Raw genomic sequence first — 25,585 nt, forward strand, 5'->3', positions numbered from 1 at the left:
AACGAAGTCATGATGGAGCAATGCATACTTTTTATTCTGTCCAGTTTGTACATTGGTATTTTGTTATACGAGCACCTATTAAACTCGTACAGTAACTCAGACTTGTGTGTGTGTGTGTGTGTGAGAGAGATTATTTTAATTTGCATAATAAATAATCTGTAAAAGGAGAATTATTTCATTCCACAATGGGGAAATTTCCTTTATTCGTCCCACAGAGAAATTTCCCCACTGTGGGACGAAATAAAGGTATATCTTATCTTCTCTCATCTTATCTTATTGATGATTGTTAATAACAGTATGTAGTCCACCAGTTATCAAATGTGGAAATTAGATGATTTGTCCAAATCAGATGAGTCTGTGCCATAATGATTCTTGTTCTTGACTGACATGTAAAACATGGTCTTCTGCTATCTTAAAAGATCTACCACAATGATGCTTTTCTGCTCAGCACGTTTGTAAACAGTGATTATGCGAGTTACTATTTTCTTCCTGGCAGCTTGGAACAACCAAGCAATTTTTTCTCTTTTAACAACATTATTTCCACCTATTCACTCAATGTTTTTCTGTTTTTAGCATCTGTCTTCTGTGTAAAAAAAACTCTAGTGACAATTGTATGATATTACCAGATTATGAGCGTTCTAAAATACACAAACAAAATTCACTTTTCAAATTTTGTCTCAAAGCAGCTTTGAAGAATGTAAGACCAAAAATTGTTGTTATAGAACAAAAATTTTAATAAGTGAACTGTGTATTAATCACTAATGAGAAAGCCTGGGGGTGACTAGTGGTGTGAGGAAGATACCTTGAGAGGAACCAGACTCAGACTCTTCCTAATTTTTTACCTTAAAGTTTTAACCTGTGTGAATATTTATTTTTTTAATTTTTAATTTTATTGCAGATGATTAGATAACTGCCTGATGGTGTAGGTATACAGATGTGGCTAATAAATAGGACTGTGAGCGTATAAACAGCATTCGGATATTTTTTACCTGTTTAATCCCAATCACCACACATGCCAACTCAGTAGTGCACGCAAGTCAAGCTTTATTAAGATGTTCATACCAGTTAAAGCAGATTATGGATGAAGGACATCTCAAGAGGCATAGTTAATGAAGGTGGAGTGTATGCGCATGTTGCGCGATTAAGTGCATTAGGCCGAGTCTTTAACTGCAGATGATGAAGTTCCTGAAGAATGAAGAGGAACAAAAGGTTTTAGTACAACATTTATGAAATGGGATCTGCTCAAATTTATTCATCATACTCCAAAAATGTATTTTAGTCTCTATTTAGTTGAGGCTTTTAGATAGATAGATAGATAGATAGATAGATAGATAGATAGATAGATAGATAGATAGATAGATAGATAGATAGATAGATAGATAGATAGATAGATAGATAGATAGATAGATAGATAGATAGATAGATAGATAGATAGATAGATAAAAATTACAAACAAAATATTTATGCATTATTAGTAGAAAAGACACAATTCCTCACAGATACCTAGACATTCAGCACTATGATGGGTTCTTCTAAAAGTAAATGCATATTCTTTTTTGGTCTAGAACCCTACAACAGAGCATTTCTCTATCAGAAAAGCTTCTTAGTCGAACCATTTAGAAACATCCAAATATTAATTAAGGAACAATTTCGACTAGAATAGTGTTATATTAACAATAGTTTAGTTATTGAATCGCTACAATTGCTGTACTCTAGTAATTACACTTGGTAGTGATGATTTAGGACGGAGCCTGAGATTCAAGCGTGACCCCACCTGCAGTGCTTTCGCTGATTGAGATCCCGAGTCGTCTCTCTTCTCCTTCCAGAAGTTTCCTGTAGGTGGCGATCTCAACATCTAACTTCAGTTTGATGTTAAGCAGCTCCTGGTAGTCAGCAAGGTATTTGCCCATCTCCATTTTAGTTTCACACAGCTGGTTCTCAAGCTGCTCTATGATAGCTTCCAAGTTGGACACCTTGTCCAGGTGAGACATCTCCATGTCATCCAGCTGCTGTTCCAGAGCCGCATTTTTGGCCCTGAGGCCATCTATCTGGTTCTGCAGGTCAGACGCTGCACTGCTCAGGGTGCTGATCTCCTGCTTCATGATGCTCATCTGGGTCTCACGCTTGGAGGCGCTCTCCTTCAGTGTGTCAAACTTCCCTTTGTACCACTTCTCTGCCTCCTGGACATTTCGTGCGGCGACAGCTTCGATCTCAGCACGTGTCTTGCGCAGGTGAGCAGCTAAATCAGGCCGATCTGTGTCAAGCTCTACGGTCGTCTTTGATTCCTCAATTTGCTTCATTAGCTCAGCCACTTCCTCACTGTGCAGCTTCTTCAGGAACTCGATCTCAGCCACCAGCTGCTCCACACGTTTCTCCAGGTCAGCCTTCTGCAGCGTGGCATTGTCCACATCCTCACGGAACTCACGCAGGATCATCTCTGCCTCCTCTGTGAACCAAAAACCACATTTATATTCAGCTAGTTTTTGTTTTGTTCTGTTTGCCCTGTTAAACTTGACCTTAGCTAGAGTGTGTTTGTAGAGTATAGTCATTGAGAGATGACTAATGATTTATGAAGTTATAATCTGTAGTGTGTAGTATGCTGAAGTACTGTATTCTAATTATTTCAAGTTGTAACAGAATTTTGGAATAATATAAATCTAGTGTTAGGAGTCACCTTTAAGTGTGAGTTCTTCCTCCAACTTCATGGTCCAGAGCTCCACTTCCTCCTCTACATATCCCCTCTCGATATCAGCCGCTCCTTTCTCCGCTGTCAGTGCTGCGATCAGTTCCTTCATTTCCTTAAATTTGGCCTCATACTCCTCAGCCAGTCCCCCCGGTCCTGCCTTGTATCGGCTCTGCAGCATCTGCAGCTCCTCCCTGAGCGTGGCATTCCTCTGCTCCAGAGCCTGAACCTTCTCGATGTAGCCGGCAAAGCGTGCGTTTAGTAATTGCATCTCCTCTTTCTCGTTAGCATGAAGCTGATGAAGCTCTGTGCCAACCTCCACGGCACCAGCCTGGAAGCCGGTACGTCCACGGGTCACCGATGAGGCTGAAGAAGCTCTGCAACGGGACGGAGACGGGCTCTGGACCCGCATCCTGCTTGACCCATTCACTGTTAGAGTCTTCTGGGAATAGCCGCTTCCTCTCATGATGGCTGTTGGAAGTTGTAGGGGGCTTCTTGCCTTTCTGTCCTTCTGATCTTGAGCGGGTTGATTGTGAGCCACTGGAGAGAGGATTCACTCTTTTTATACAGACAACAGGAATGTAGCAGAGCCTTCTGAAAGTCTCATCCTCCGCTGACATGCTGTAAATGCAGATTGTGACGTTCTTCCTAAAGCTCCACGGCTGTGAGGTCTCATTAGTGAAAAGAGCAGCGAAACCCATTGCACCCACATGCTACATAGCAACTTTAGCTTGTGCAGCTGCTATTTTTACACATAGGAGATGGAGCAAGAGACACTGCTTGTGTTTAGATTTATTGATATTGTAGATGTATGTGCATTTTATGTGACATTAGCAAGGCCTTACTGAGACTTGTGAGAAATTGCAAGACTTGAATCCACACCCTGTTGACTATATAGGACACTATGTTGGGACTCCACAATTAGTTGATGTTCAGTGGGCTAATCTTTAAACCATTCTTGTCTATAAACAAAAAAAATGGACATGACATTAGAAATATAAACACAAAGGTGCCAAAAGTAGGGTTTTTATCTTGAAGTGGAGGAGAAAATTTGTGGAAGATTTTACTTTGTTTAATACGGGGGTAAAGGGCAAGGGCCAAGCAAGGGCCACACTTTATAGTCATTGAAAATGAAAATCTTTAGAATTAAACAGTTTTAACTAATTGCTTGTTTGGTTAAAATTAAACTTGCACCACACTGGCTCTTTGGGGAAAAGAATGGACACCCACAACAAAGGTATCATCATAAACTTTGTGTAAAATACACTGATTTTTAAGTGTTGTAATTGAAAAAAAGTCCTTCACAAGGAACAATTGGAATTTACAAAGATTTCATTTAATTACATTTTGTTTGTATACCACAATTACATTTAGTTTTATGGCATTTGGCAGACATCCTTATCCAGAAAGACTTAACAATTACCTCTTAACAATTAACATTATCAAAAAACATCTTTACAGAAATTTCAGCAAGCCAGAGGTAATTATGGCAAGGAAAAACTTTTTGATACAATATTAGGAATAAACCTCGAGTTTATAGCAGTGACTGATTACATCGATCAGGTCTAACATTAGTACAGGTGAGTAAATAACACTGATTATCTCTTCATCATGGCACCTGTCAGTGGGTATATTAGACAGCAAGTGGACATTTTGTCATCAAAGTTGATGTTTTAGAAGCGTGAAAAATGCACAAGCGTAAGGGGTTAAGGGCTTAAGGAGTTTGAGCATTAGGGTCAGAGCATCTCCAAAACTGCAGCTCTTGTGGGATGTTCCTGGTCTGCAGTGGTCAGTATCTATCAAAAGTGGTCCAAGGAAGGAATAGTGGTGAACCGGTGACAGGGTCATGGGCGGCCATGGCTCATTGATGCATGTGGGGAGCGAAGGCTGGCCTGTGTGGTCCGATTCAACAGATTCAACAATTTACTGTAGCTCAAATTGCTAAAGTAATTAAAGGTGTTAATGCTCAATGGGTAAGGACTGTTTTGGCAGCAAAAATGGGAATCATTGTTATGTCTCATTAAGTCCTTGTTATGCCTCATCAGTGGCCATAAAGTTATGCATGGTTGGTGTATATTGATTGATTATAGCAGTAGCCATAAGACTGTGGATGGAAAATCATTCTACTCACTTCAGAGAATTGTACAGTTTGACTAATAATTTGTATGACTTTCATGATTGAAATAGACTAATGTCAGAACTACGCCTAAAACCTCCTATGATAAAGAACTGTGGAGTTTGAAGAGTTTGTGGCCTTCACAGTGTATAAGGTCACAAACAGGTCACATTGAAGCGATTATGCTGAGACATTTCAGACAGGAGACTTACTGATTCAGATTTTCTTCTTGGAGATAGTTTGTGTGTGTGTGTGTGTGTGTGTGTGTGTGTGTGTGTGTGTGTGTGTGTGTGAGAGTGATGTCATCTGACCCTCTGCTGGATTTTTGGAGCCAATGTGTTTTCACACTGGCATCATTAAAGCTGAGAAGATGAATATGACTACACGAGTAACGATGCACTGGCAGATTAAAACACCACTCATACGGTCATCATACACTAATGTCACACTAGAGTGCTGTCATTCCACACACATCACCGGCTTTGTTCCAGTCATCTCACTGCTTCTTATCCTGAAGATTCCTGTGCATGTTCTGTGTTCTATATACACATATGAAGATAAATAGATAAATAGAGACAGTTGCATGAGAAAACATAATAACTGAATTATTAATCGATAAGCAACAGCTGATAAATAGTACTACACTATAGCCCACAGACTTCTATTCCTGCTCATGGTTATGAATTAAACACTGCTTCTGCTCCTCCTTGGGAAATGACCACTCCCATTCAGTGTTGTCAATTATACACTACTCTTTTTAAGGGTTGTGAACACATTTTAATGCTACTCAGAGATGTTGAACAAACACTAGACATACACTCAGGGTTAAAAATGAAATAATCCCTATTAGGTTTATGAATTAAAGTCTGAAATAAACATTGCTTTCTTTACTACAGAATTGTGAAGTAAATGAAAATCACCCCAAGTCAGGTTTATAAACACCTAGACATTTTCACTTTTCTCTGTTGCTGGGTTTCATGTTGTGTTTAATATTGTTAACTAAACATCAATGTAATTGAAATAGTATGACAGATATGAAATCAGATCCACATGTAATGTGTTTTATCCCAAAACTTTCACAACACTGTTGTGTGATGTGTGCACAACGTGTGCACTTTAAACTCCTGACTGTGTCTCATTCTACAGGTCTCGCCCTGATTTTTCCTCTTATTCAGAACTAACTGCATCCTGTCCTCTGTGTGTGTGTGTGTGTGTGTGTGTGTGTGTGTGTGTGTGTGTGTGTGTGTGAGGATGAAGGCCTAGTGTGGAATTCAGTACTGTAGTTATAATGAACAACAGCAGCAGTGCCAGCATCACTCACAGTGACAACAAAACTCTGTGACTCAACACAATTAGACACACATAAAAAAAAAATTAAATAAACAAATACATAAACAAAAAAAAACAAACAAGTGAATACAATCATAATAATTATACATTAAAAACTTCTATTAGTTTGTTACATTTAAATAACTTGTATCGACTACATTATCATTATATCTTATAACAAGCCAAAATATGAAATATAGTGTAAAATTAAAGCTCTTTCCTGTGTGTGTGTGTGTGTGTGTGTGTGTGTGTGTGTGTGTGTGTGTGTGTGTGTTTGTCTGACATTAGGGATTGTTATATTTGATGTACCATCAATTTAAGTGCTATTATTTTAATATGCACTTGAAAAATGCTACTTCTTTTAGGCCACCAGACTCCTCAACACAAATACCATCCACCATATCTCCAGGAAGAACTTGTATCCACTCTGAACATTGAATTGTTACTGTCAAAAACTCAATAACAATCCAAAGATATAACATAACTGCATAATTTATACATGAATGTTTTACATTTGCACTGTCATGCACAAATATTTCTTATTCATTTCTTTTTTAGTCATTTTAATCTAATAAGAGTACGCCAGGTTTTAATTTCACTCCAAGTTATATACTGTATATAACTGACAAACAAAGAATCTTGAACACTGATGACAGTCACATATTTAAAAAACGTATTTGTTTATTTTATTTAAAACAGTACAAGAACCATAATTTGCATAGGAATCAGCACAATGTGCAATGATATAATACATCTTCAGTGTAACTGTTATTGTACTGTAACTGTTATGTACATAATAGTAATATACAGTATAGGGGTGTAAGGGTACATGTATTCCAAACCAATATTTTTCGGTACAGGTATATGTGTACCAAATGCAATCCTTTTTATGTGAGGAACATAGTTAAAATCTTATTTCTCTCAGGATCGTATAGTTTGTTCAGTCTCTGCCTCATACTTTGAGTAATTTTTTTTTTTATTGTTAATAAACTTGAAAACATACACAACAATGCCAGGGGTATATAAAAAAAGAAATACTTTAAGTTAGTTCAGTGTCACTGTGGTTACTCACTCTGTACCGGAAATTGGCTAACAGCTAAGTGGCTTGCGCTAGCGCTATGGATTCTTGAGTTGTATGTCTAGCTTTAAGAATTTCTTTTAAAAGGAGAAAATCCTGACAATTCCGCATATCGAGGGGAGTGCATTAATGAAGGTGGAATGAAAACATTTAAGAAGACAAGTATGCTGAAATATGTAGAAGTTAAGTAGATCATATTTTTAGAAAAATAAATATTAAATGTAAAACATACACACACACATATATCAGTATTACCCAAATGGGCTCTAACAAATGTGGCAATTTAATTGATAACTCAATTCAATAAATATAATAAAGTGTATTGCATTAATCTGATTTATTCTATTTTAAGCATAATTATTTTTTCTTTTATATATTAGTGCCGGTCCCAAGCCCGGATAATTGGGGAGGGTTGCTTTAAGGGCATCCAGAGTAAAAACGTGCCAAATTGAACATGCGGATCATGAATACGGATGATCCGCTGTGGCGACCCCTAATGGGAGAAGCTGACAGAAGGTTTTTTATTTAAACAAGCAGGCTTTTATTTAAAATTGTAAATGTAAACTGTTCAAATGTTGATCACAAATGTTAATAATAATAAACCTGTTAATAAAAAAATGACAAGAAATTTTATGTTTTGCAATTTTTCCCCCTAAAAAATACCAAAATTGAACCAAACTGTGGCAAAAACCGAGGTAAGTACCGAACCGTGAATTTTGTTGTGTCGTTACACCCCTAATACAGTACAGATTTAAATAAACGGCATATAAAACACATTCAAGTTCAAAAGTGTGCAGATCCACTTAAAAAAAAAAACATAAAAAATATTTTTTGTTATTTGTGATCAATTAAATGAGGCAGTTCTAATAATTGAAGTAATTCTAACAAATAATAGGTGAGGCCCAGGTCACTGCCATGGCCCCCAGGCACCGGCTTTTTGGGGGTCGCAGCGGGGATCATCGGGAGGAAAGTTGATAGGCTTTGCTCCTTCCTGCAGACTTTTTAATCGCTTTAAGAGGAAATCCACAATTTCTGGGTGCTGATGAGAAATTTCATTTCTCTCTTGGGGATCAGTGTCAATATCAAACAGCATCACCTTCTTAAGGGGCGGGACTTCATCTGAGACTCCACCTACTGTCTCACCTGGACGAGGGAACCACACAGGACAACCTACACACACACACACACACAATAATTCAGTAAGTCAGCTTATTAACACACCCTTCAGAATACATTGTGTTACAGCAGTGTGTGTTAGTGTTCAAATGTGTCCAAAAACAGTAAGATCATTTTCATATTCTTGTTGTGTCACTGATGTTAATTCTAAGGCACATTAACAAAACACAGTAACACACTATCATTAATATATTAATGCACTACCACACTAACAAACACTAACACATCAGTGCGCCACCACATTAACACACTAAAATAGCACCACTACACAGACTTTGTTTGTAACATAGAAGAAGTCTATAAAAAATTACTATATTAAGCATCACTTTGGTCTTTTTAAGCTAAATCATTGGATGATGATCATTAATAATGATTAATAACACCTACACCAACATATTACTGCATTACCACACTAACAGACTAGGATACCTTATTGTAAATAAAAAAATATTTTGTGCAAAATGTACAACACACTCACCAGGATATCCAGTCAGGAGCTTCCAGTTCTGGTAGCGAATAGCAGCATGCATGGAGACATTAAAATGTGACGCAGAAACAGACCCTGTCCTTAATGAGTTTCTCCTGAATGCGTCTCTCGTTAAGGAATCGAACATTTCCTGTTCAGCTACTGCAGCTTTTCCTGGACCTCCAGACAGACATGACAGAAAACAATCACAAACCTAATAAATTAGCTTTTTATTATTTCTCACCAATTCTGAACTGCATCACTAGTGATCTGCCACTATGTCTCACTGTTGACCTGTCATCATGTGATTTGGTCACATGGTCAGAATTATGAAAGTGTTTTTTTTTTTTTTATTCTAATTAAAAACTGATATTATTATTGTTAGTAGTAGTAGTACATCTCTACTACTAGATAATAAGATGATAAGTATGATGTACTCTGCTGACCTGTCCCAATATTTACGTCACCCTTCAACATACACTTTGCAAGAATATTTGAAATGTTTGCTATTCATGTTATCACTTACATGGTGCAACGTCAACATATAGTGGATCAATGTTGTGTAACAATTCCTGTCTTGGAGAGGCTTTTCCTTTGCTGACATAAACACACACACAGGTCAGTTTCTCATGTTATATGGTCTAGTTTATAAAGAGAATATTACTTGCTATAACCTGCAAATTAATACTGCAACTAATAATAATGTTTTTGAAATACATCAATTAAAAAATATATAAAGATAATAGATACCTGATAGTGTCCCACATGTTAAATCCATCTAACGGCTTTGTCCCATTGGTTGATCCTCCAGCAACATTCACTAGAGTGGGCAGCCAGTCAGAGATGTGTATTAGCTCTCGATTCACAGTGCCAGGTTGCTTCACAAGTGGTCCAGTGACAAAAGCCACACCCTTGACGCCGCCCTCCCAGAGAGACCATTTCCTTCCACGCAGAGGCCAGTTACTGCCCCCAGACAGTGTCTGACCGCCATTATCTAGAAATTATTATTATTGACATTGTTATCATCTCTTTAAACTACACATTACTACAATAAACATGACCTATATGCTGTGTGTATTATGTGTTTCTATTACTTATGTACCTAATATTATGTGCAGTAAGTTGTGTGTGTATAATAGATGTATACGTATAGTAGTGTATTCTTGCTTGTGTACCTGTACTGAAGATGAGAATGGTGTTGTTCCAAATTCCTGCATCCTGTAGCGCCCTAGTGATATTCCCTACAGCTTCGTCCATAGCCGAAACCATTCCAGCATAAACCCTGCGCGAAGTGTCCTTAATGAAGCTGTAGGGATGTGTGTAGCGTTCAGGTACCTGTAATGGAGCATGAACTGCCTGCAGAGCTACGTACAGGAACAGAGGCTGCGGAAAAGAAATCACACAATTTACTATATCCTACAAACTAAACATGTCATTCTATACTGTCTATATTACTTCATGAATTCTGTTGAGCTACATACAGGAACAAAGGCAAAAACAAATAAATGTCTGTGTGATTACCGCTTGGGTGCTGTGGTTGAGTATGATGTTGACTGCTTTGTGTGTGAAGAGTTCAGTAGAATACACTTGGCGGTACATCGTTGCCATCTCCTCGCCATCCCTAAGGTCCAAAGCGCAGCGTGTGACATTTAGTGGCGTGATGAAGTAAGAGCGCTCATGAGTGTAATAATGCTCTGATCCTGTCAAATAGCCTGCAAAGAAAAAAATATATGTACAATAAACTATAAAACTACACAACAAAACAAAAAAAAGGTAACAGCCAAGTCAACGGCCACCCACCAAAGAAGGAATGAAAGCCTCGGCGGGTGGGCAGACACTCCCTCCGGTACATGCCCAGGTGCCACTTGCCCACCATGTGAGTGGAGTACCCCGCCTCCACCATTAGCTCCGGCAGCAGCTTCTCCTCCAGGGGAACACAGTATGGCTGACAGGGCCAGATAATCTGATGCTGCATCCCTGTATGGATCTGTACACACACACATACACACACACACACACACACACACACACACACACAAAGCTTGAATAGAAACACTTGTAGACCTGAATATTAACCCAGTTATCTAATCAGCCAGTTATTTGGTGTTGTGGTTGATTAAAATCCAAAGTAATACGCTCAATATACAGGGTTGTGGTGTCAAAGAACAAGGACTCCATTTAACAGTCAGGCAGTTAAATGGAAGCACCAAACAAAACACAGTCCATGCCCATCTATATAAAGCCTATTCCACATCTTGTGTAACATGTTTTTTTAATTTTTCCAACTATTTCCACATTTGCCACAAATATCTCTGAATGCTTAGGTTCTTTACAATTTAATAAAATAATGGTGGCAAAACTCATCATCACTCTTTAACAGAAACCACCTCAAACCCTGACCCCTGCTATGTCCCCCTTGTGCCCCCTCCAACAGCTCAGACTTATCAGAGTATAGCATCTGAGGAGCAATGCATATATATATATATATATATATATATATATATATATATATATATATATATATACACGTTAATGTATGCTGAAAGAGTTTATGCTTAGTTATGTTATTCAGCCGAATTTCTTAAAATAGAAATCACACAATCACTTCTGCAAACAGTCTGCAGTAACGTGGTAAAACACTAAAATGTTTTTTATGGTAGTCTTATATTTTTTATTTATTGTCCAAGAACAGCTTCACATTAATCAGATGAAAATGTGGCTATTGAATATACTATTTGTGTAATATTGATGATTCGGTTAGAAGTTTGTTTATTTTTAGACAGAATTTTGTGGAAAAAATGGAAAGGGGACCAAGTCAGGCACAGCAGCAATACATTCAAAGTTTCTTCAAGAAGAAACCATGTCAAAGATGGGTAGATGCAGCACAGTGAAAAACAATTATTGTCTGTTCAATGGTTTTTGATTATTAAAAAAAAAAAGATGCGCTATAGAGGCAGTTGTGCAGTGCCTTTTTTATTTCATCCCACTTGTGTTGGGGCACATGACATCTCATGGCCCCCCCTGACTGGTTCTTAGTCCTCCCTGTGCCACCCTGTTTAAAAAATCTGCCTGACCGTCTTTATATAGTGACACATTTCTTAATCTTGACAAATCACCTCTTTAGAAGTTAAGAGCAAGATACAGTTCAGTCACTGATGTTTTAAATATACGGATTCTAATCACACATTACTCAATTGCTTTGAATCCAGATGTCTAATACACGAGAGAAACATATAGTAATGTAAACAAAGCTCCATATTGGCTGCAGCGAAATGCAAAAAAAAATTGATAAAAAGTCACACTGACAGGTCATGTGCTTCAGGTAGTATTAGTTATGTTGCTGACTGACTGATTAAAAATCCTGCATACATGTCCAGGTGTTCCTGTGGAATTGGACTGTGACAGTAGGTGTATGATTGTACCTGGTATCTCCCTGTTAGTAGCTGGTTCCTGGATGGAGTACAGAGCGGCTGAACATAGTAGTTCTCCAGTCGGACCCCTGCAGCGCTGAGCCGGTCCAGGACTGGAGTTTTAATCTCCGATCCGTGATAACCCACATCATTAAAGCCCATATCATCAGCCAGAATAAACACAACATGAGGGGGAGGTTGACAACTCACATACAGTCCACACAACACACACAGTGGAATGATGAGCGCCTTCATTACTGCTGCTCCGGAATGCAGGCGACAAACTTTACCACTTTATCAGGGTTAGGGTTAGGGTTAGCGCACACACACACACACACACACACACACACACACACACACACACACTTCCGCTTCTCTTTGAACGCAAATAAAGAAATTAACTGTCTACAACACCGTCATACAACACTAACTATTCTCCAATGCTCTATGCTCTAATGAACGAGGCATGTCTTCAGATCCAGACTGTCCGGAATTGTTCCGTTTAATCTGCATCTGAAGCATCAGTTCTGCACTTCTGAAAAAAAACTTCCTCGGAGCGCTTCTGACCAATCAGCTAACAGCTCGTCACGTGATTTCGTCACGCCGTCAAAATCCCGGAAGTATTTTTTTTCTATTTCAGTTTATTTTTTTCCTGAAATATGGGCTGCTGATGATGATAATATTAATAATAATAATAATAATAATAAGAATAAGAATAAGAATAAGAATAATAAGAATAATAAGAATAATGAATTTAAATAATTAATCATAATAACCATGCTTATTATTACTGATATTATTAATATAATTATTGTTATTATTAGTTGTAGTAGTAGTAAAAGTAGTAGTAGTACACATTCGTATGATGTACTGTTGTTTTGCTTGCAGGAAAGGAAAGAAGTTATTAACACAGCACTGAAATTATTATTAAATTCATTTTACTGTAAATTTTTGCAATTAATTGAAACATGTTTAATTTAATTACATAATTAATTTTACCTAATTGCATTAGGTGTGCACTGTATTTCCTGCATAATAATTAGGTGCATATGCTGTGTGTATTATTAGTGTGCACTAAAAATGTATGTATGTGTATTGTGTATGTGTTTTATTGATTCCAAATTCAGTTTCAAATTCATGCATTCTGTAGTTCCCTAGTGATGTTACTTTAAGCTTTATCCATAGCTGAAATCGTTTCATCATAATGCTTGCGCAGAGGCCTTAATGGAGCAGTAGGGATGTGTGTAGCGTCCGGGTACCTGTAATGGAGCATGATCCCTCTGCAGAGCTACGTACTAATATTAATAGAATCAGATCAAAATCAGGTTTATTGGCAGGGTGTGGACACACAAGGAATTTGGTTTCAGCTGTTAGTGACTCTCAGAGTACAGACATACATACAGACAAACCATACATTCAGCTTGGACTATACAAGACAAATTAGACAAGACAAGTCAAAAACAGATTATATAAGACAACACAGACAATGTGAGACAATATAGACAGTATGAGTATTAAATAGGCATACAGATATGACAGATCAGTAATGTAATGTATATAAAGTGTGAGAGTGCATGGTAGTGCGTCAGGTACGAAACAGTTTTGTGCGTCAGGTACGATAAAGAGTTACTTTAGAACTTTGTACAATATCTAGCAGCCAGTGTGTGTAACTTACATGGATAACGTGATGACTGACAGTTCTGGCAGTAATTATAGATATTAAGCAGGGAATATAATTAATAATTAATTATTACTACTAATTATTATTATTATTATTAGTAGTAGTAGTAGTAGTAGTAGTACACATCTACTACTAGATAATAAGAAGTCTGATAATAAGAAGTGTGATGTACTGTTATGTGATTAACACAGCGATTAAATTATCAAAATAAATGTATTTAAAAAATCGAAATTACTTGAAACTAATGGAAATTTTCCTCGCACTCTCCATTTATTCATTTTTTTCTTGTTTTGTCTCAGCCTCACAAAAGGTTGGCTGTCACGTGTTAGCAGCAGGCAGGTTTGTCTGGTTATGCGGTGATCTAAGTGAATAGTGTCTCAATAAACCGACAGACCAAGTTTGTAAAACTAAAACCAACATAAAAGACCCAACCTCAAATATCTAGTCTACATATCATTGAATTAATAAAAGTGATCCTAATGTTTTGGGTTTTCTGTGATTGGAATATTCACGAATAGAGGTAGGTCTGTGCTCCAACAATTGATTAAATAAACGATATTTAAATTGTTGCGTTTTATTCAAGAAAGGACATTTTATTATAGTGATTATTAGGTGGAATTCTGTAACACTGCTCTACAACACACATATAACATAACATATATTTGTTTTGTGTAGCACCAGAGTCCTGGGGAAACGTTGACTTGATAACACACACACACACACACACACACACACACACACACGCGCGCGCATACAGCTATTAATGCAACAGAGATCACCACCACCCTGTGTTTTCCAACGTACCCGATTTTCACCAATCACGACACGCGTTGTTCGCGTTCTTGCGTCTGATTGGCTGCGCTCCGTGCTCTGTGATTGGTGGAGTGCCCGGAGTGCGAGATTTGAATGCGTTTGTTAAAGCGAGTTTACCTCAGTGTGGATTTCTCCGTGCAACGTAGTGTAGGTAAAACTTAACAGTTCAAGAGTAACAGGTAAACATATATTTATACTGATATACTTTGGATTCCCCCCAAAGGAGTAAGAGAGTAAGGTAAGACTGGTTATTAAAATAATTTGTATAAAGTGAACGAATTTAAATAGATAAGAACCTTCCTGAAAGTGTATCGAGTGGTTAGCATGATTAGCTTAACCTCAGGATTAGTTTAAATGAAACTCTTGAGTCTTTTTTCTGGACACACGCTGATCTAACAATATATTTGTAGATTACTTTTTTGTTCTTTTATATGATGTTTTGAGAATAATGTATCTGCCTGTGGCAATGTTAGTATAGTTAATTACAACCAAACAAAAGCTTCAGAAATGTGTTAGTTTCATTGTCAGGTTAATATGTATATATTAATTATTATATTTATACACCTTTTTACATACATTTCTACATTTAATAATAACAAAACCAGAAGAACAGCATTACAACACAGTCTACCTTCCAACACACACACACCTTTTAAGAAAGAAGCATAGATCTTTATCATTACTGTATGCTTGCAGGTGTGTGAGATGAGTGCACCGGTGTATGTCTCTGATGAGGAGGAGTGTGTGCTGGAGTCAACAGCGGCTGACCTGGGCAGTCGCACACATGCCAGACGCTTCCAGGCTCCAATAACAGAGCTGTCAGTCATCGGCCCTGCAGAAACACACATGCAGCAGGTCAGACAACACACAGTCTACACCGTTTACAGCATGGGTTATCAAACCTACCCAGAATTCCCGCTAAGGATTTGTGTGGAGTTTTTATCCAAACCACACAGGTGCCACATCTGTTGACTGAACAAAAACCTAGATGAGCTGATAAAACAAGTTGAATCAAGTGTGACTTCGGATTGGTGGACTTGAAAACATATTCCCATAACAACCCTTTGCAGAAATAATGAATAAGGCTTGCTTTATAGCTGGAGTGTAATACAGTGAGCTAATGTGCGTGTGCACGCAGGTTAACAAAGGCGAGCGGGTGGAGGAGAAGCTGCAGGTGTTTCTGCGTGTTCGGCCTCTTACAGATGCAGAGCGACAGCGTGGAGAAAATCAGGTCACTTTGTCAACCTAACATTTTATTTCATTATTTTGTACAGTGCGAAAGAAATTAGCTGTTTGGGATACATGACTGTATAAATGGACTGTTGTCATTGAATTGTGTCGTTTGTAATGCTTTTGACACGATGTGTGTGCATGCAGGGCTCGGTGTGTGTGCAGAGTGAAGATACACTCCTTCTGAAGGCCCCTAAAGACTCACACAGCATGAAGAATGCAGAGAGAGGAGTGTCCCAGAGTGTACACAAGTTTATCTTCACACGGGTACACACACAAACACACACACAAAATGGTTTACTGCCTTATGTCTGCTAAGTCATGGTTTATGATTGTCCACTGCATTTATGTGTACATTACTAATGTGTGGTATTTTGGATAATAGTACCCACTGTTACACATACACACTTCTCCTAATACTGCACTGTGTTCTGTTTGGGTTTGTGCAGATTTTTAGGGAAACAGCATCTCAGCAGGATGTGTATGAACAGATGATGAAAGAGATGGTGCGGGACGTCCTTCAGGGAGAAAACAGACTTCTGTACACATATGGAGTTACAAACTCGGGCAAGACCTACACCATTCAGGGTAACACAAACACCGAGTGCACGAAAAGGACATCAGCAACTTACTGTAGACATGAAGATGGTGAACACAGCAGTGTATTAATGATTGTCTCTGTGCAGGCTCTGCAGGTGAAGCCGGTCTCCTACCCCGAGCCTTAGTCTCTGTGTTCAGTACACTGGCTGGACAACTTTACCCCCGAGCCAACCTGAAGCCCATTCTCAAGCAGGAGGTTCGCCAACTTAGCGATGCAGAGGTCCGCACCGAGGAGGAAAGACGTTATGCTCTGCTGAGAGAGGTACATGTGCGCATCACCAACTCCTTTAAATCAGACAAATTAAAGTCTCCTTTCTCGCTTAAGTTTCAGTAGTGTATGTGTGCTTTCACGTATCCAGTATTTAGTGTATTTTACTGATCAATTTACATGTAAGGTCTGTGTGTTGGATTGTAATTGTGTGTATGTGTATTACAGGAGGAGATGTGTAAACAACGTGGGGGTGTTAATGCAAGTGTTAGTTGGGACAGTGGGATCAGTGGACTCTCAGCCATCACACGACTGGAAGGTGAGATGGGCAATGCAGGCTCTGATGATCTGATGATGTAAAGCATTTCACACTACAGAGTGACGAAGTACACGCAGGACTGTGGTGTGGTTCAGAGAAAAAAGGGGCAAAGCTAGAAACAGTGCAGATCACTGAAAGGTAAAACCCAACGGTGCCAGATTCGTCCTGATCAATGTCATTGACTACCAAAGTTTGTGTACTGCACATTCCAAGTCAGACCCAGTCCTATATCACTTCCTATTCACTTTTCATGCTGCCTGATAAGGGCAGAAGATAAGTGTAAATATGACCTACACATTGCACTACAGTGCTATATACAATGTCATTTGAAAGTCACTTGTAATTTATTGCATTTGTAACAACAAACAAATAGCTAATGTGTATTTAATTCAAATTGGTATTGTTTGGGTCATTCAACAGCAAACACACCACTCAGCATTCCCATTTTTATTAAATATACTGACGGCAAATATTGAAAGCACAATAGCCAATATTACAGGGTTTTTTTTTTTTTTTTTTTTTTTTAAAGGAGTGTATACAAAGAGAAAGAATGAAAAGCACAAGTACAAAAAAAGACAAGACACATAATAGACATTACTTATCAGAATAAGCCCACCCTTACCTGACCTGTTCAACATTCATAATACATAGATGTGGCAAATAGTGATATGCTATGCAATGTAGTTTTCAATTAGGCAAGCGATAAAAGGGTGCCAGAACATATTAAATTGTTCAGATTGACCCTTTAGACAATATTGAATTTGTTCTAGACGTAAAGTAGAAGTCAATACTCCAAACAATAATTTGACGAATTGTTTTCCCCAGAACTGCATTAGCAACTTCTTGTCTGTAATGAAATTGTATGCTAGCTATTTGTTTAGCAATATGGTTAGTGTAAGTGTAAAATGGGAACCTCACAGGTCCCGCCCATACCAAAACACAAAAACGTGCTAATGCTAGTATGCATACTGTATTGTGTAATTACAAATTTATTACATATATAACGTAATTGTAATTCATCTCCTATTATGTAGAATCTGTGGAAGCTTAATTTATCAATGCGTAGAATAAAACTGACTGAAACAAGTTGTAGGAGGAAGCAGTCATCTTTTAATAATAAAACACCTACAGACCACGAAAGTCAATAAAATGGAAATTAAATAGACATTAAAACTTTTTGTGCTTTCTGTGCGGCCTGGTACTAAGTGATCCACGACCCGGTGGCTGAGGACCCCTGCGTTAGGGCATGGATAGATCAGGATTTAGATTAGGCAATAGGTACCAAACTCCACTGTCTGCTGGAAAAGAGCCGTTTGGTAAACATGTTGATCAACATGTTTATTTACTTGAACTGCAGTGTGGTTTTTCTATATAAATGTATCCTAACCTCACACTTCTGTGCTACAGATTCAGACGGTGTGTGTTTGGACATCGATGGAATAGGACTCTGTGATGTCACTGTGGATAAAACAGTGCAGTTCAGCATCTGGGTTTCCTTTTATGAGATTTATAACGAGTTTGTTTATGATTTGCTGGAGCCACCCACATGTCTGCAGACACAGAAGAGGAATACCCTGAGACTAAGCGACGACAAGCACGGCAACGTCTATGTCAAAGGTACACACAGTATCTGCATATAACCTTTTAAATGCCAAGGGCTCGACCGGAGTGAGGAATAAATGTTTTTCACAATCTTGGAATTATAATTGATTATAAATTCTCCAGGACAGGGGAAATGTATTTGCACCCCCCCAGTTGTTGTATCTACAGTTACTACACCAGAGCATCTTTTCGGCAACTTCTCAGGTCCAGGTTTTAGAATGCAACATGACTTGACTTCCACAAGGGATATGGAGAGCAGGGGGTCTCCTGACTTTTTTAAATGTGGTGTTTTTTTTGTGCGTTGAGTGTGTGTATATGTGTGTTGCAACAAAGAAAGGTGTGTGTTGTGTTTGTTATGTGCAGATCTGACTTGGGTGAATGTACGCAGTGCTGATGAGGCATGGCGAGTGCTCACTGTAGGGCGGAACAATCAGAGCTTTGCCAGCACACATCTCAACCACAACTCCAGTCGCAGGTATATACTCTCTCACACACACACACACACACCACCCGCACAAAAACCTCCAGCTATAGGTCAAGATTTTTGCCTTTTCAAGAGATTTAAAACAAACTAATGTAAATGTTTTTGGGTTTTTTTTTGTGGCAGAAACACAGTATGTAAGTTCACTGTTTATGAACATCACCGCTGTTTATACACATGTTCAAGTGATGTGTGTTCGTGTGTGTTTCAGTCACAGCGTGTTTACTGTACGAGTGCTGCATCTCCAGCCAGAGGGGGGCGCTACACACATCAGCGAGTGAGTTACACCACTACACACTTATTCTCCTACCTTTCACTTATATTTGTCAATGTGTAAAAGAAAGTCAGAAATGAAGCTACATTTGCCATTCCTAGATTATTTGAAATTCATTTTTTGATTCGATTTCATCCAATCATTTTTGTTTTGTGTTTCGACTGAAACACCTTTATTTATTAGTATACAAAGATATTAATACAAGTGTGTTTTGTTTTAGGTTGTGTGTGTGTGACCTGGCCGGCTCTGAGCGCTGTAAAGATCAGCAGAACGGAGAACGGATGAAGGAGGCAAACAACATCAACACTTCTTTGCTCACACTGGGACGCTGCATCAACGCAATGAGACACAATCAGACGTACAGGTGAGTTTACACATTACACAGTGTTCATAAGACACGAACCTCCCAGCGAGTAATGTCTTCTTCGTTAGGAGAGGTTAATGTATTAGCTCCCCTCTCACTGGTTGGTTAACTGATCACCCTAAGAGAATATTGACTGTGTTGTAGGCAGCGTCCAGCGCAGGTTGTTCCTTTCCGAGACAGTAAACTAACCCGAGTACTGCAGACTTTCTTCTCCGGACTCGGCCGCGCCTGCATGATGGTCAACATTAATTCCTGCAGTTCTAGTTATGATGAGACACTGCACGCCCTCAAGTTCTCTGCCATTGCCACACAGGTAGCACATGCGCACAAGTACACTCAGTGCAAGGCTTTGAGTCATTTCAGTCATTTCCATTTAGGTAACACACTCATTTTGTGATGTTGCTGATGTTCTAGCTGGTCCATGGTCCTGCCTCTAAGAGCCGTGTGGCCTACATTCTCTCCTTGCTGCGGGATGACCCCGCCCATGTGGACCATACCTTGATAGAGGAAGATGAGGAGGAGGAGACTGATGAAGAGGAAGATGTTAGCATGTTTCAGCCTGAGGTGAGTGAGTGGCATTGATACACAATGATTTCTTCGCTGTTGAATTCTCTTCTCGTTGATACAGGAAATACTCCTAATCATACGCCATTTCGGCCTTTTACACAGAATAATAATCTGATCAGAGAAACATAATAACGTTATAACATTATGACCGGTGAAGTAAATAACACTGATTATCTCATCATGGCACCTGTTAGTGGGTGGGATACGACTGGGTCAGAGCATCTCCAGAACTGCAGCTCTTGTGGGATGTTTATGGTCTGCAGTGGTCAGTATCTATCAAAAGTGGTCTAAGGAACAATGGTGAACCGGCGACAGGGTCATGGGCGGCCAAGGCACGTTTATGCACATGGGGAGCGAAGACTGGCCCATGTGGTCCAATCCAACAGACATGCTGCTGTAGCTCAAATTGCTTTTAATGCTTGATGGGTCAGGACAAAGGAAGACCAACACAATATTGGGCAGGTGGTCATAATGATATGCTCGGTCAGTGTATATTCCACTACATGCTACCTCGAAGTAACTGCAAAAATATTACAAAATGTAGAATTCAGAGAAATAGGGCTGTAATTAAAATATTTTACCAATTATTCCATCGAGTATTCGTACTTTTTCTTTATTAAAGAGCAATACTAAATATACAATTGAAAATGAGACGGGTCTCTTAAACTAAAAAAAGTAATTTGTTTCCTTTTTTAGAAAAATTTACATTTTATTGCAGAAATTGCACATGAATATCTGTGAAAACTAAACCCATTCAGTGCATTTAATTGCCATATTACATCTAAATGCAAATACACATATATAAATATAACATCCTTAATAAAAATATACAAATTAATTTTAGATCACTCAAAAAAAGAAAAAGTAAGTTCATGTATGGTATTTTCTTTTAAGTTTTTTTTTTTTATGTGTGATCCAAAACTTTGTTTTCTTTGGCCTGAATCTATGGAAGCCTGTTTCCTCCACATAAAAAAAGTTTTCCTATTTCCGTTTAAAAGTTTTAAATAGATATTTCTCTCAATTGCGACTTTATTTCTCGTGAACATCCAACATTAAGAGAAACAAAGTCAGAACCGCGAGAAAAAAACAGGCAGCGTCTTCTGTGTTGACCTGTCAAGAGCGGTCCAGAATTTAACGGGTGGTGCGTCAGCAATAATGGTCCGTGGGTAAACACAATGCTCTGTGTGTAGTTAAATGGACTAAATGAGCATTGAGGAAAATAATTACATTTTTAATTTAAAATAAAATCTTTTTTTTTTGTATTCAAATTACTCAATTAACTCAAGGAATTGTTTGAGCTTTACAGACAAATGACACTGGTTTAAACGGTCCCAAGTTTGCATACTACCAACAAATATGATTAGTTTGCAGGAATTCCTTTTTAATCTCACGATTGACATTAATGTTCATGTGTAGGCTCTGTTAAAGGCGATCAATGTGCTAAAGCGAGAGGTTCTGCGTCAGCGGCAGGAGAAAGATGAGCTGGAGCTAAAGATCAGAGACCAGGTGTGTACAGAGATGATGGAGGTCATCAACCGCATGCAGCACGACTTCAGGTAACAGATGCACACACATGAATAAATACACACATCTTAACACCTATTAATAATAATCTTGGATAGATAGATAATCAAACAAGCAGACATTGTTAAATAGTCAAAGAAAAAGATGGATTGACGAAGAGACGAATAGACAGATGGAATAGAGTGCTGCAGGACAGGTTTATTAGTGAGTGGGAGATCAGTACACAGAAAATACACTGGTCTCAGTTTAGGAACAAATTAACTGTGAATGTAAAATTAAGTATACATTTATCTCTGTTTCTGATTGCAGCGAGACAATGGAGAGCGAAAGAGAACTCATGGAGAATCGGTGCGAGAACAAAATCAACAACCTGAAGAGCAGCTTAAAGAAATACTACAGTCAGCAGCTGGAGGTGAGAAACATGACTCATTTCAAAACTATGCTCCTGACCTCTGCACTGCTATTAAAATCTGAATTCTCTAGAAAAATTAGTGACAAATAAAACATGTCGAAACCCCCTCTGTGTTTCAGGAGCAAGATGAGCAGATCCAAGAGCTCAGTGAAGCACTGAGAGAAATGGAGGGAAGAAGCACAGCTCCTATGTTTCCTTCTCTGGTGGAGTGTGATGGACCGCGGCGATCTCAACGCTTAGCTTCGTCACACAAACACAGCGACCAGCAAGAACATGCGGAGCTGGAGCACACAAAAGCCGATCTAGCACAAGTTAAAGCTGAGCTGGAGCAGTGCAGAGCTGAGCTTGATCTCAAACAAACCGAGCTTACGCTCAAAACACTTGGTAAGATACAATAACACACTGAACACATAGTCCGTTAGCCAAGATGTGTCTGTGGTCATTTTGTCTGAAGATACTAGCCGAGGAATATTTTTTAACTTAACTAGATTTTGATCCCAAAAAACATTTGAAACTCGTAGTTCTTTTTTGTCTATTTCTGATTTTTGCACCAAAATGACATCACCTGTTGATATCATCTGGAATATATAGATCATATATTTTGTGCTACTATTAGAGGTTGACCGATAGTGGATTTTACCGATAGCTAGGTTGGATCATACTTGCCGATAACCGATTAATCAACCTATAGTTTTTAAAATAGATGGTGGATAAAACAAAAAAAACAATCATAACACTCCATGTAAAATAGTACTGAACTTTATTACAAAAATGTAATAAAAAAAAGTGTTGAATCATGAAAAATATGCTAAATAAAGTAACTATGAATATATTACTGAATAAATATAATGATGTAATTTATAAATAATAAATATAAAATAGCGCTCTCCGGACAAAACGCAGTATCACGTGTAAAAACAAACAACACGTGGCATCAGTGATTCGCCTCTAGAGGCCGCTCTTTTAATGACAGCGGCCCGGAAGCTATCGGTGCCGGTTAATCTGCAAAACCGATTAATCAGTAGACCTCTAGCCGCGATCACTGATTAAGGACGTGTGTTGGGACAAATATCTAAAACAGCAGTAAGTGGCCTGGAATATCTATAACTAAAATAATATGGTTATGACAATAGATGATTCTATTCTTATAGAAGATTGAGATATGTTACTAGTCTCTGATTGGACAGTATAGGTCTGTGTGCCCCCTTCCCTGTGTGACACTGTAGTTCACTTATATTTTTTTTATTTATTTCAACATTGTTAATAGCAACCAAGAGGCCATTTTCCTGATGTTTATCATGGGAAAAACAAAGTTCTAATAAAGTTAATACATCTATGTCTCACCTCTTTGTTTTCTCTTCCTCAGAGCTAAAGCGGTTTCAGGATCATCCAGGAGCCTCAAGCCTGACTGCGACTGCAGAGCGCAAGCTCATTGATGGACAGAAGGTGTGTGATAATACTGTGCATATATTTAAGCTTGAAGTGTTTTATTATAATTTTGAAACAGTTTAGAAAATCTGAAAATCTATATTAGTAAATATAGAGTGAACTGAATGAAACACTAACCCAGTTAGTGCTCATGATTATCATAGTAGGTAATAGAGAGCGGTTTGGGTCACAACAGGTAAAGCGCTCCTGTTTTACAGCATTTCCTGATGTTTCTGTGCATGTTTAGACTCTGAGGCAGTTGCGTGCTGATCTGCGCGCACTGGTGTTGAAGCTCCAGTCTGGAGAGCGAGCGTGCTGTCATTATACAGACGGAGAGAAACTTCGCACAGCCCTCAACACTGCCGACTCAACACTCCTCAAACAGGTACTAACAAACACACACTCAAATACTAAACACCAACATTTATCAGACACACACTGTACTCACTCTGTTTGTGTGTGTTTATATAGGATCAGATGCTGATGGATCTTCACTCAACTATGCAGCTCCTTAAAGCTCAGCTCCACCGTAAAGATGAGACTCTGTCAGATCTTAAGCGACCTTTCACTACTACTACCCCTGTCACCCCTGCAACCTCCAGCTCCTGCACTAGACGGGGCTGCGGGGTTGCCGTGGCAATGGTGGAGAACCAACCGCCTGGGAAACGAGCTTTCCTGCGGCTCTTTACGCCATCACGTAGCAGCAAAATGAGAGAGAAGCCAGAAACCACGACACCGTATGCCCGCATACTGCGCTCACGCCAACCCTCTCCCCCACCCAGCCCCGCCCTCGCACGCCGGGGCAGGTTCTAACCACACCCACTTGACTTCTGACTCTTCTCACATTTACTGTGTTAACGTCAGCACGTTGTTTCTGTTACTTCCCAACTCTAGTCCCATTGTGCTTTTTTTTCAGCTTGCTTAACACTGATATTAATCTATAACACCAAATCTCACCACTCAGCTATTTACTATAATACTTTCTGGGTCGAAGATGGTGTGTTGGAAGCAGGGACACTAAAATATGCAGGACCGGGGCATCTCCGGGACCAGGGTTGGGAACCTGTGCTGTAATTCAAGATGCTTAATTAAGCAAGCCTAACGGATTACACAGCAGCTTCTCCTCACTTTATACTCTCACATCACAACATTTTCTTAAAGAACTACTCGTTAACGGCTCTTTATTGTAATACCCATCATGCTTTTTTTTTTTGCAAAAGTATTACATAATGTAATACTGTGTGTATATATAATATTGGTTTATTATATAATAGTAGTACAATTAAAGAAATAGTATTTTTTTAAAAATATAATACAACTACATTTTGGATCTTTGTAACAGTTCATTTGGGAGATAACGAATGCAGTGTTAATTATGTGAATGAGCTGTGATGAACACTAGTCACGAGTCAGTAAACGTAAAGTTCGGAAGTGAAAGTTTATTCCAAATATTTGATTGGATGTTTTCTCCAGAGGAAATTTTTTTTAATAACGTTTAAAGCTTTAATAACGCAGTTTGTACAGTTGTGTGTATGCACCTTGTTGCACAGAGGCATTTATTCTTTTTATATTTACACTGTAATATTGAAATGGCCAGTGTGTTTATACTGATAGTCATGTGTGTGATGTGATTTTAGAGACTGGTCATGTATTTACATGTTCATGTAATAAGTCTGTCTTCAAATCTATATGCTGTTAATTACACACTTTTCACATCCACACTGTTATGGAGTGAATAAAACACATTCGCTGATACAGATATGACTGCAAATGTTTTTAATCCACACACACACACCCTAAAGATTAGTTGAAATGTGTGAACCA

At 38.6% G+C, this 25,585-nt stretch overlaps 4 protein-coding genes across 4 annotated transcripts in view; 2 read left to right on the forward strand and 2 right to left on the reverse strand.

Moving 5' to 3' along the window:
- Positions 1-101, forward strand: part of nop14 (NOP14 nucleolar protein homolog (yeast)) — an 11,736-nt gene extending 11,635 nt beyond the window's left edge. The window contains exon 19 of the mRNA XM_046868450.1: positions 1-101. This exon is cut by the window's left edge and continues 183 nt beyond it. The gene's annotated coding sequence lies outside the window, so the exon portion shown is untranslated.
- Positions 102-1,115: 1,014 nt separating this feature from the next.
- Positions 1,116-3,149, reverse strand: LOC124398339 (vimentin). The gene is made up of 3 exons (XM_046868452.1): positions 2,675-3,149; positions 1,775-2,446; positions 1,116-1,185 (listed from the first exon to the last, which is right to left on the reverse strand). The coding sequence occupies exons 1-3, from the start codon at positions 3,147-3,149 to the stop codon at positions 1,151-1,153; spliced, it is 1,182 nt and encodes a 393-aa protein (XP_046724408.1). The 3' UTR covers positions 1,116-1,150.
- Positions 3,150-7,723: 4,574 nt separating this feature from the next.
- Positions 7,724-12,817, reverse strand: LOC124397530 (arylsulfatase B). Its single transcript, XM_046867056.1, has 8 exons — positions 12,271-12,817; positions 10,649-10,835; positions 10,370-10,560; positions 10,024-10,231; positions 9,599-9,842; positions 9,375-9,445; positions 8,861-9,028; positions 7,724-8,376 (listed from the first exon to the last, which is right to left on the reverse strand). The coding sequence occupies exons 1-8, from the start codon at positions 12,511-12,513 to the stop codon at positions 8,114-8,116; spliced, it is 1,575 nt and encodes a 524-aa protein (XP_046723012.1). The 5' UTR covers positions 12,514-12,817; the 3' UTR covers positions 7,724-8,113.
- A 2,039-nt stretch (positions 12,818-14,856) lies between these two features.
- Positions 14,857-25,518, forward strand: kif20a (kinesin family member 20A). Its single transcript, XM_046868057.1, has 19 exons — positions 14,857-14,990; positions 15,449-15,607; positions 15,891-15,983; positions 16,130-16,249; positions 16,432-16,570; positions 16,669-16,844; positions 17,019-17,109; positions 18,517-18,726; positions 19,075-19,186; positions 19,404-19,469; positions 19,687-19,830; positions 19,975-20,143; positions 20,245-20,394; positions 21,814-21,953; positions 22,231-22,333; positions 22,453-22,717; positions 23,700-23,779; positions 24,009-24,146; positions 24,233-25,518. Exons 2-19 carry the CDS (start codon positions 15,458-15,460, stop codon positions 24,572-24,574), a joined length of 2,688 nt encoding a protein of 895 aa, XP_046724013.1. The 5' UTR covers positions 14,857-14,990; positions 15,449-15,457; the 3' UTR covers positions 24,575-25,518.
- Positions 25,519-25,585: the final 67 nt, after the last annotated feature.

This window comes from Silurus meridionalis, chromosome 15 (assembly GCF_014805685.1).
Source record: "Silurus meridionalis isolate SWU-2019-XX chromosome 15, ASM1480568v1, whole genome shotgun sequence".
NCBI classification, from domain to species: Eukaryota; Metazoa; Chordata; class Actinopteri; order Siluriformes; family Siluridae; genus Silurus; species Silurus meridionalis.

Excerpts from the sequence above, each read along its gene's own strand:
- LOC124398339 (XM_046868452.1), bottom strand. The coding sequence starts at position 3,149 with ATGAGAGGAAGCGGCTATTCCCAGAAGACTCTAACAGTGAATGGGTCA. Across the intron at positions 2,447-2,674 it reads GGAAGAACTCACACTTAAAG|AGGAGGCAGAGATGATCCTG; the intron begins GTGACTCCTAAC and ends TTTGGTTCACAG. Across the intron at positions 1,186-1,774 it reads AATCAGCGAAAGCACTGCAG|GAACTTCATCATCTGCAGTT; the intron begins GTGGGGTCACGC and ends TTCATTCTTCAG.
- LOC124397530 (XM_046867056.1), bottom strand. The coding sequence starts at position 12,513 with ATGAAGGCGCTCATCATTCCACTGTGTGTGTTGTGTGGACTGTATGTG. Across the intron at positions 10,836-12,270 it reads TACTAACAGGGAGATACCAG|ATCCATACAGGGATGCAGCA; the intron begins GTACAATCATAC and ends GTGTGTGTACAG. Across the intron at positions 9,446-9,598 it reads AACATGTGGGACACTATCAG|CAAAGGAAAAGCCTCTCCAA; the intron begins GTATCTATTATC and ends TGTTTATGTCAG.
- kif20a (XM_046868057.1), top strand. The coding sequence starts at position 15,458 with ATGAGTGCACCGGTGTATGTCTCTGATGAGGAGGAGTGTGTGCTGGAG. Across the intron at positions 17,110-18,516 it reads AGCCATCACACGACTGGAAG|ATTCAGACGGTGTGTGTTTG; the intron begins GTGAGATGGGCA and ends TCTGTGCTACAG. Across the intron at positions 19,470-19,686 it reads GGCGCTACACACATCAGCGA|GTTGTGTGTGTGTGACCTGG; the intron begins GTGAGTTACACC and ends GTTTTGTTTTAG.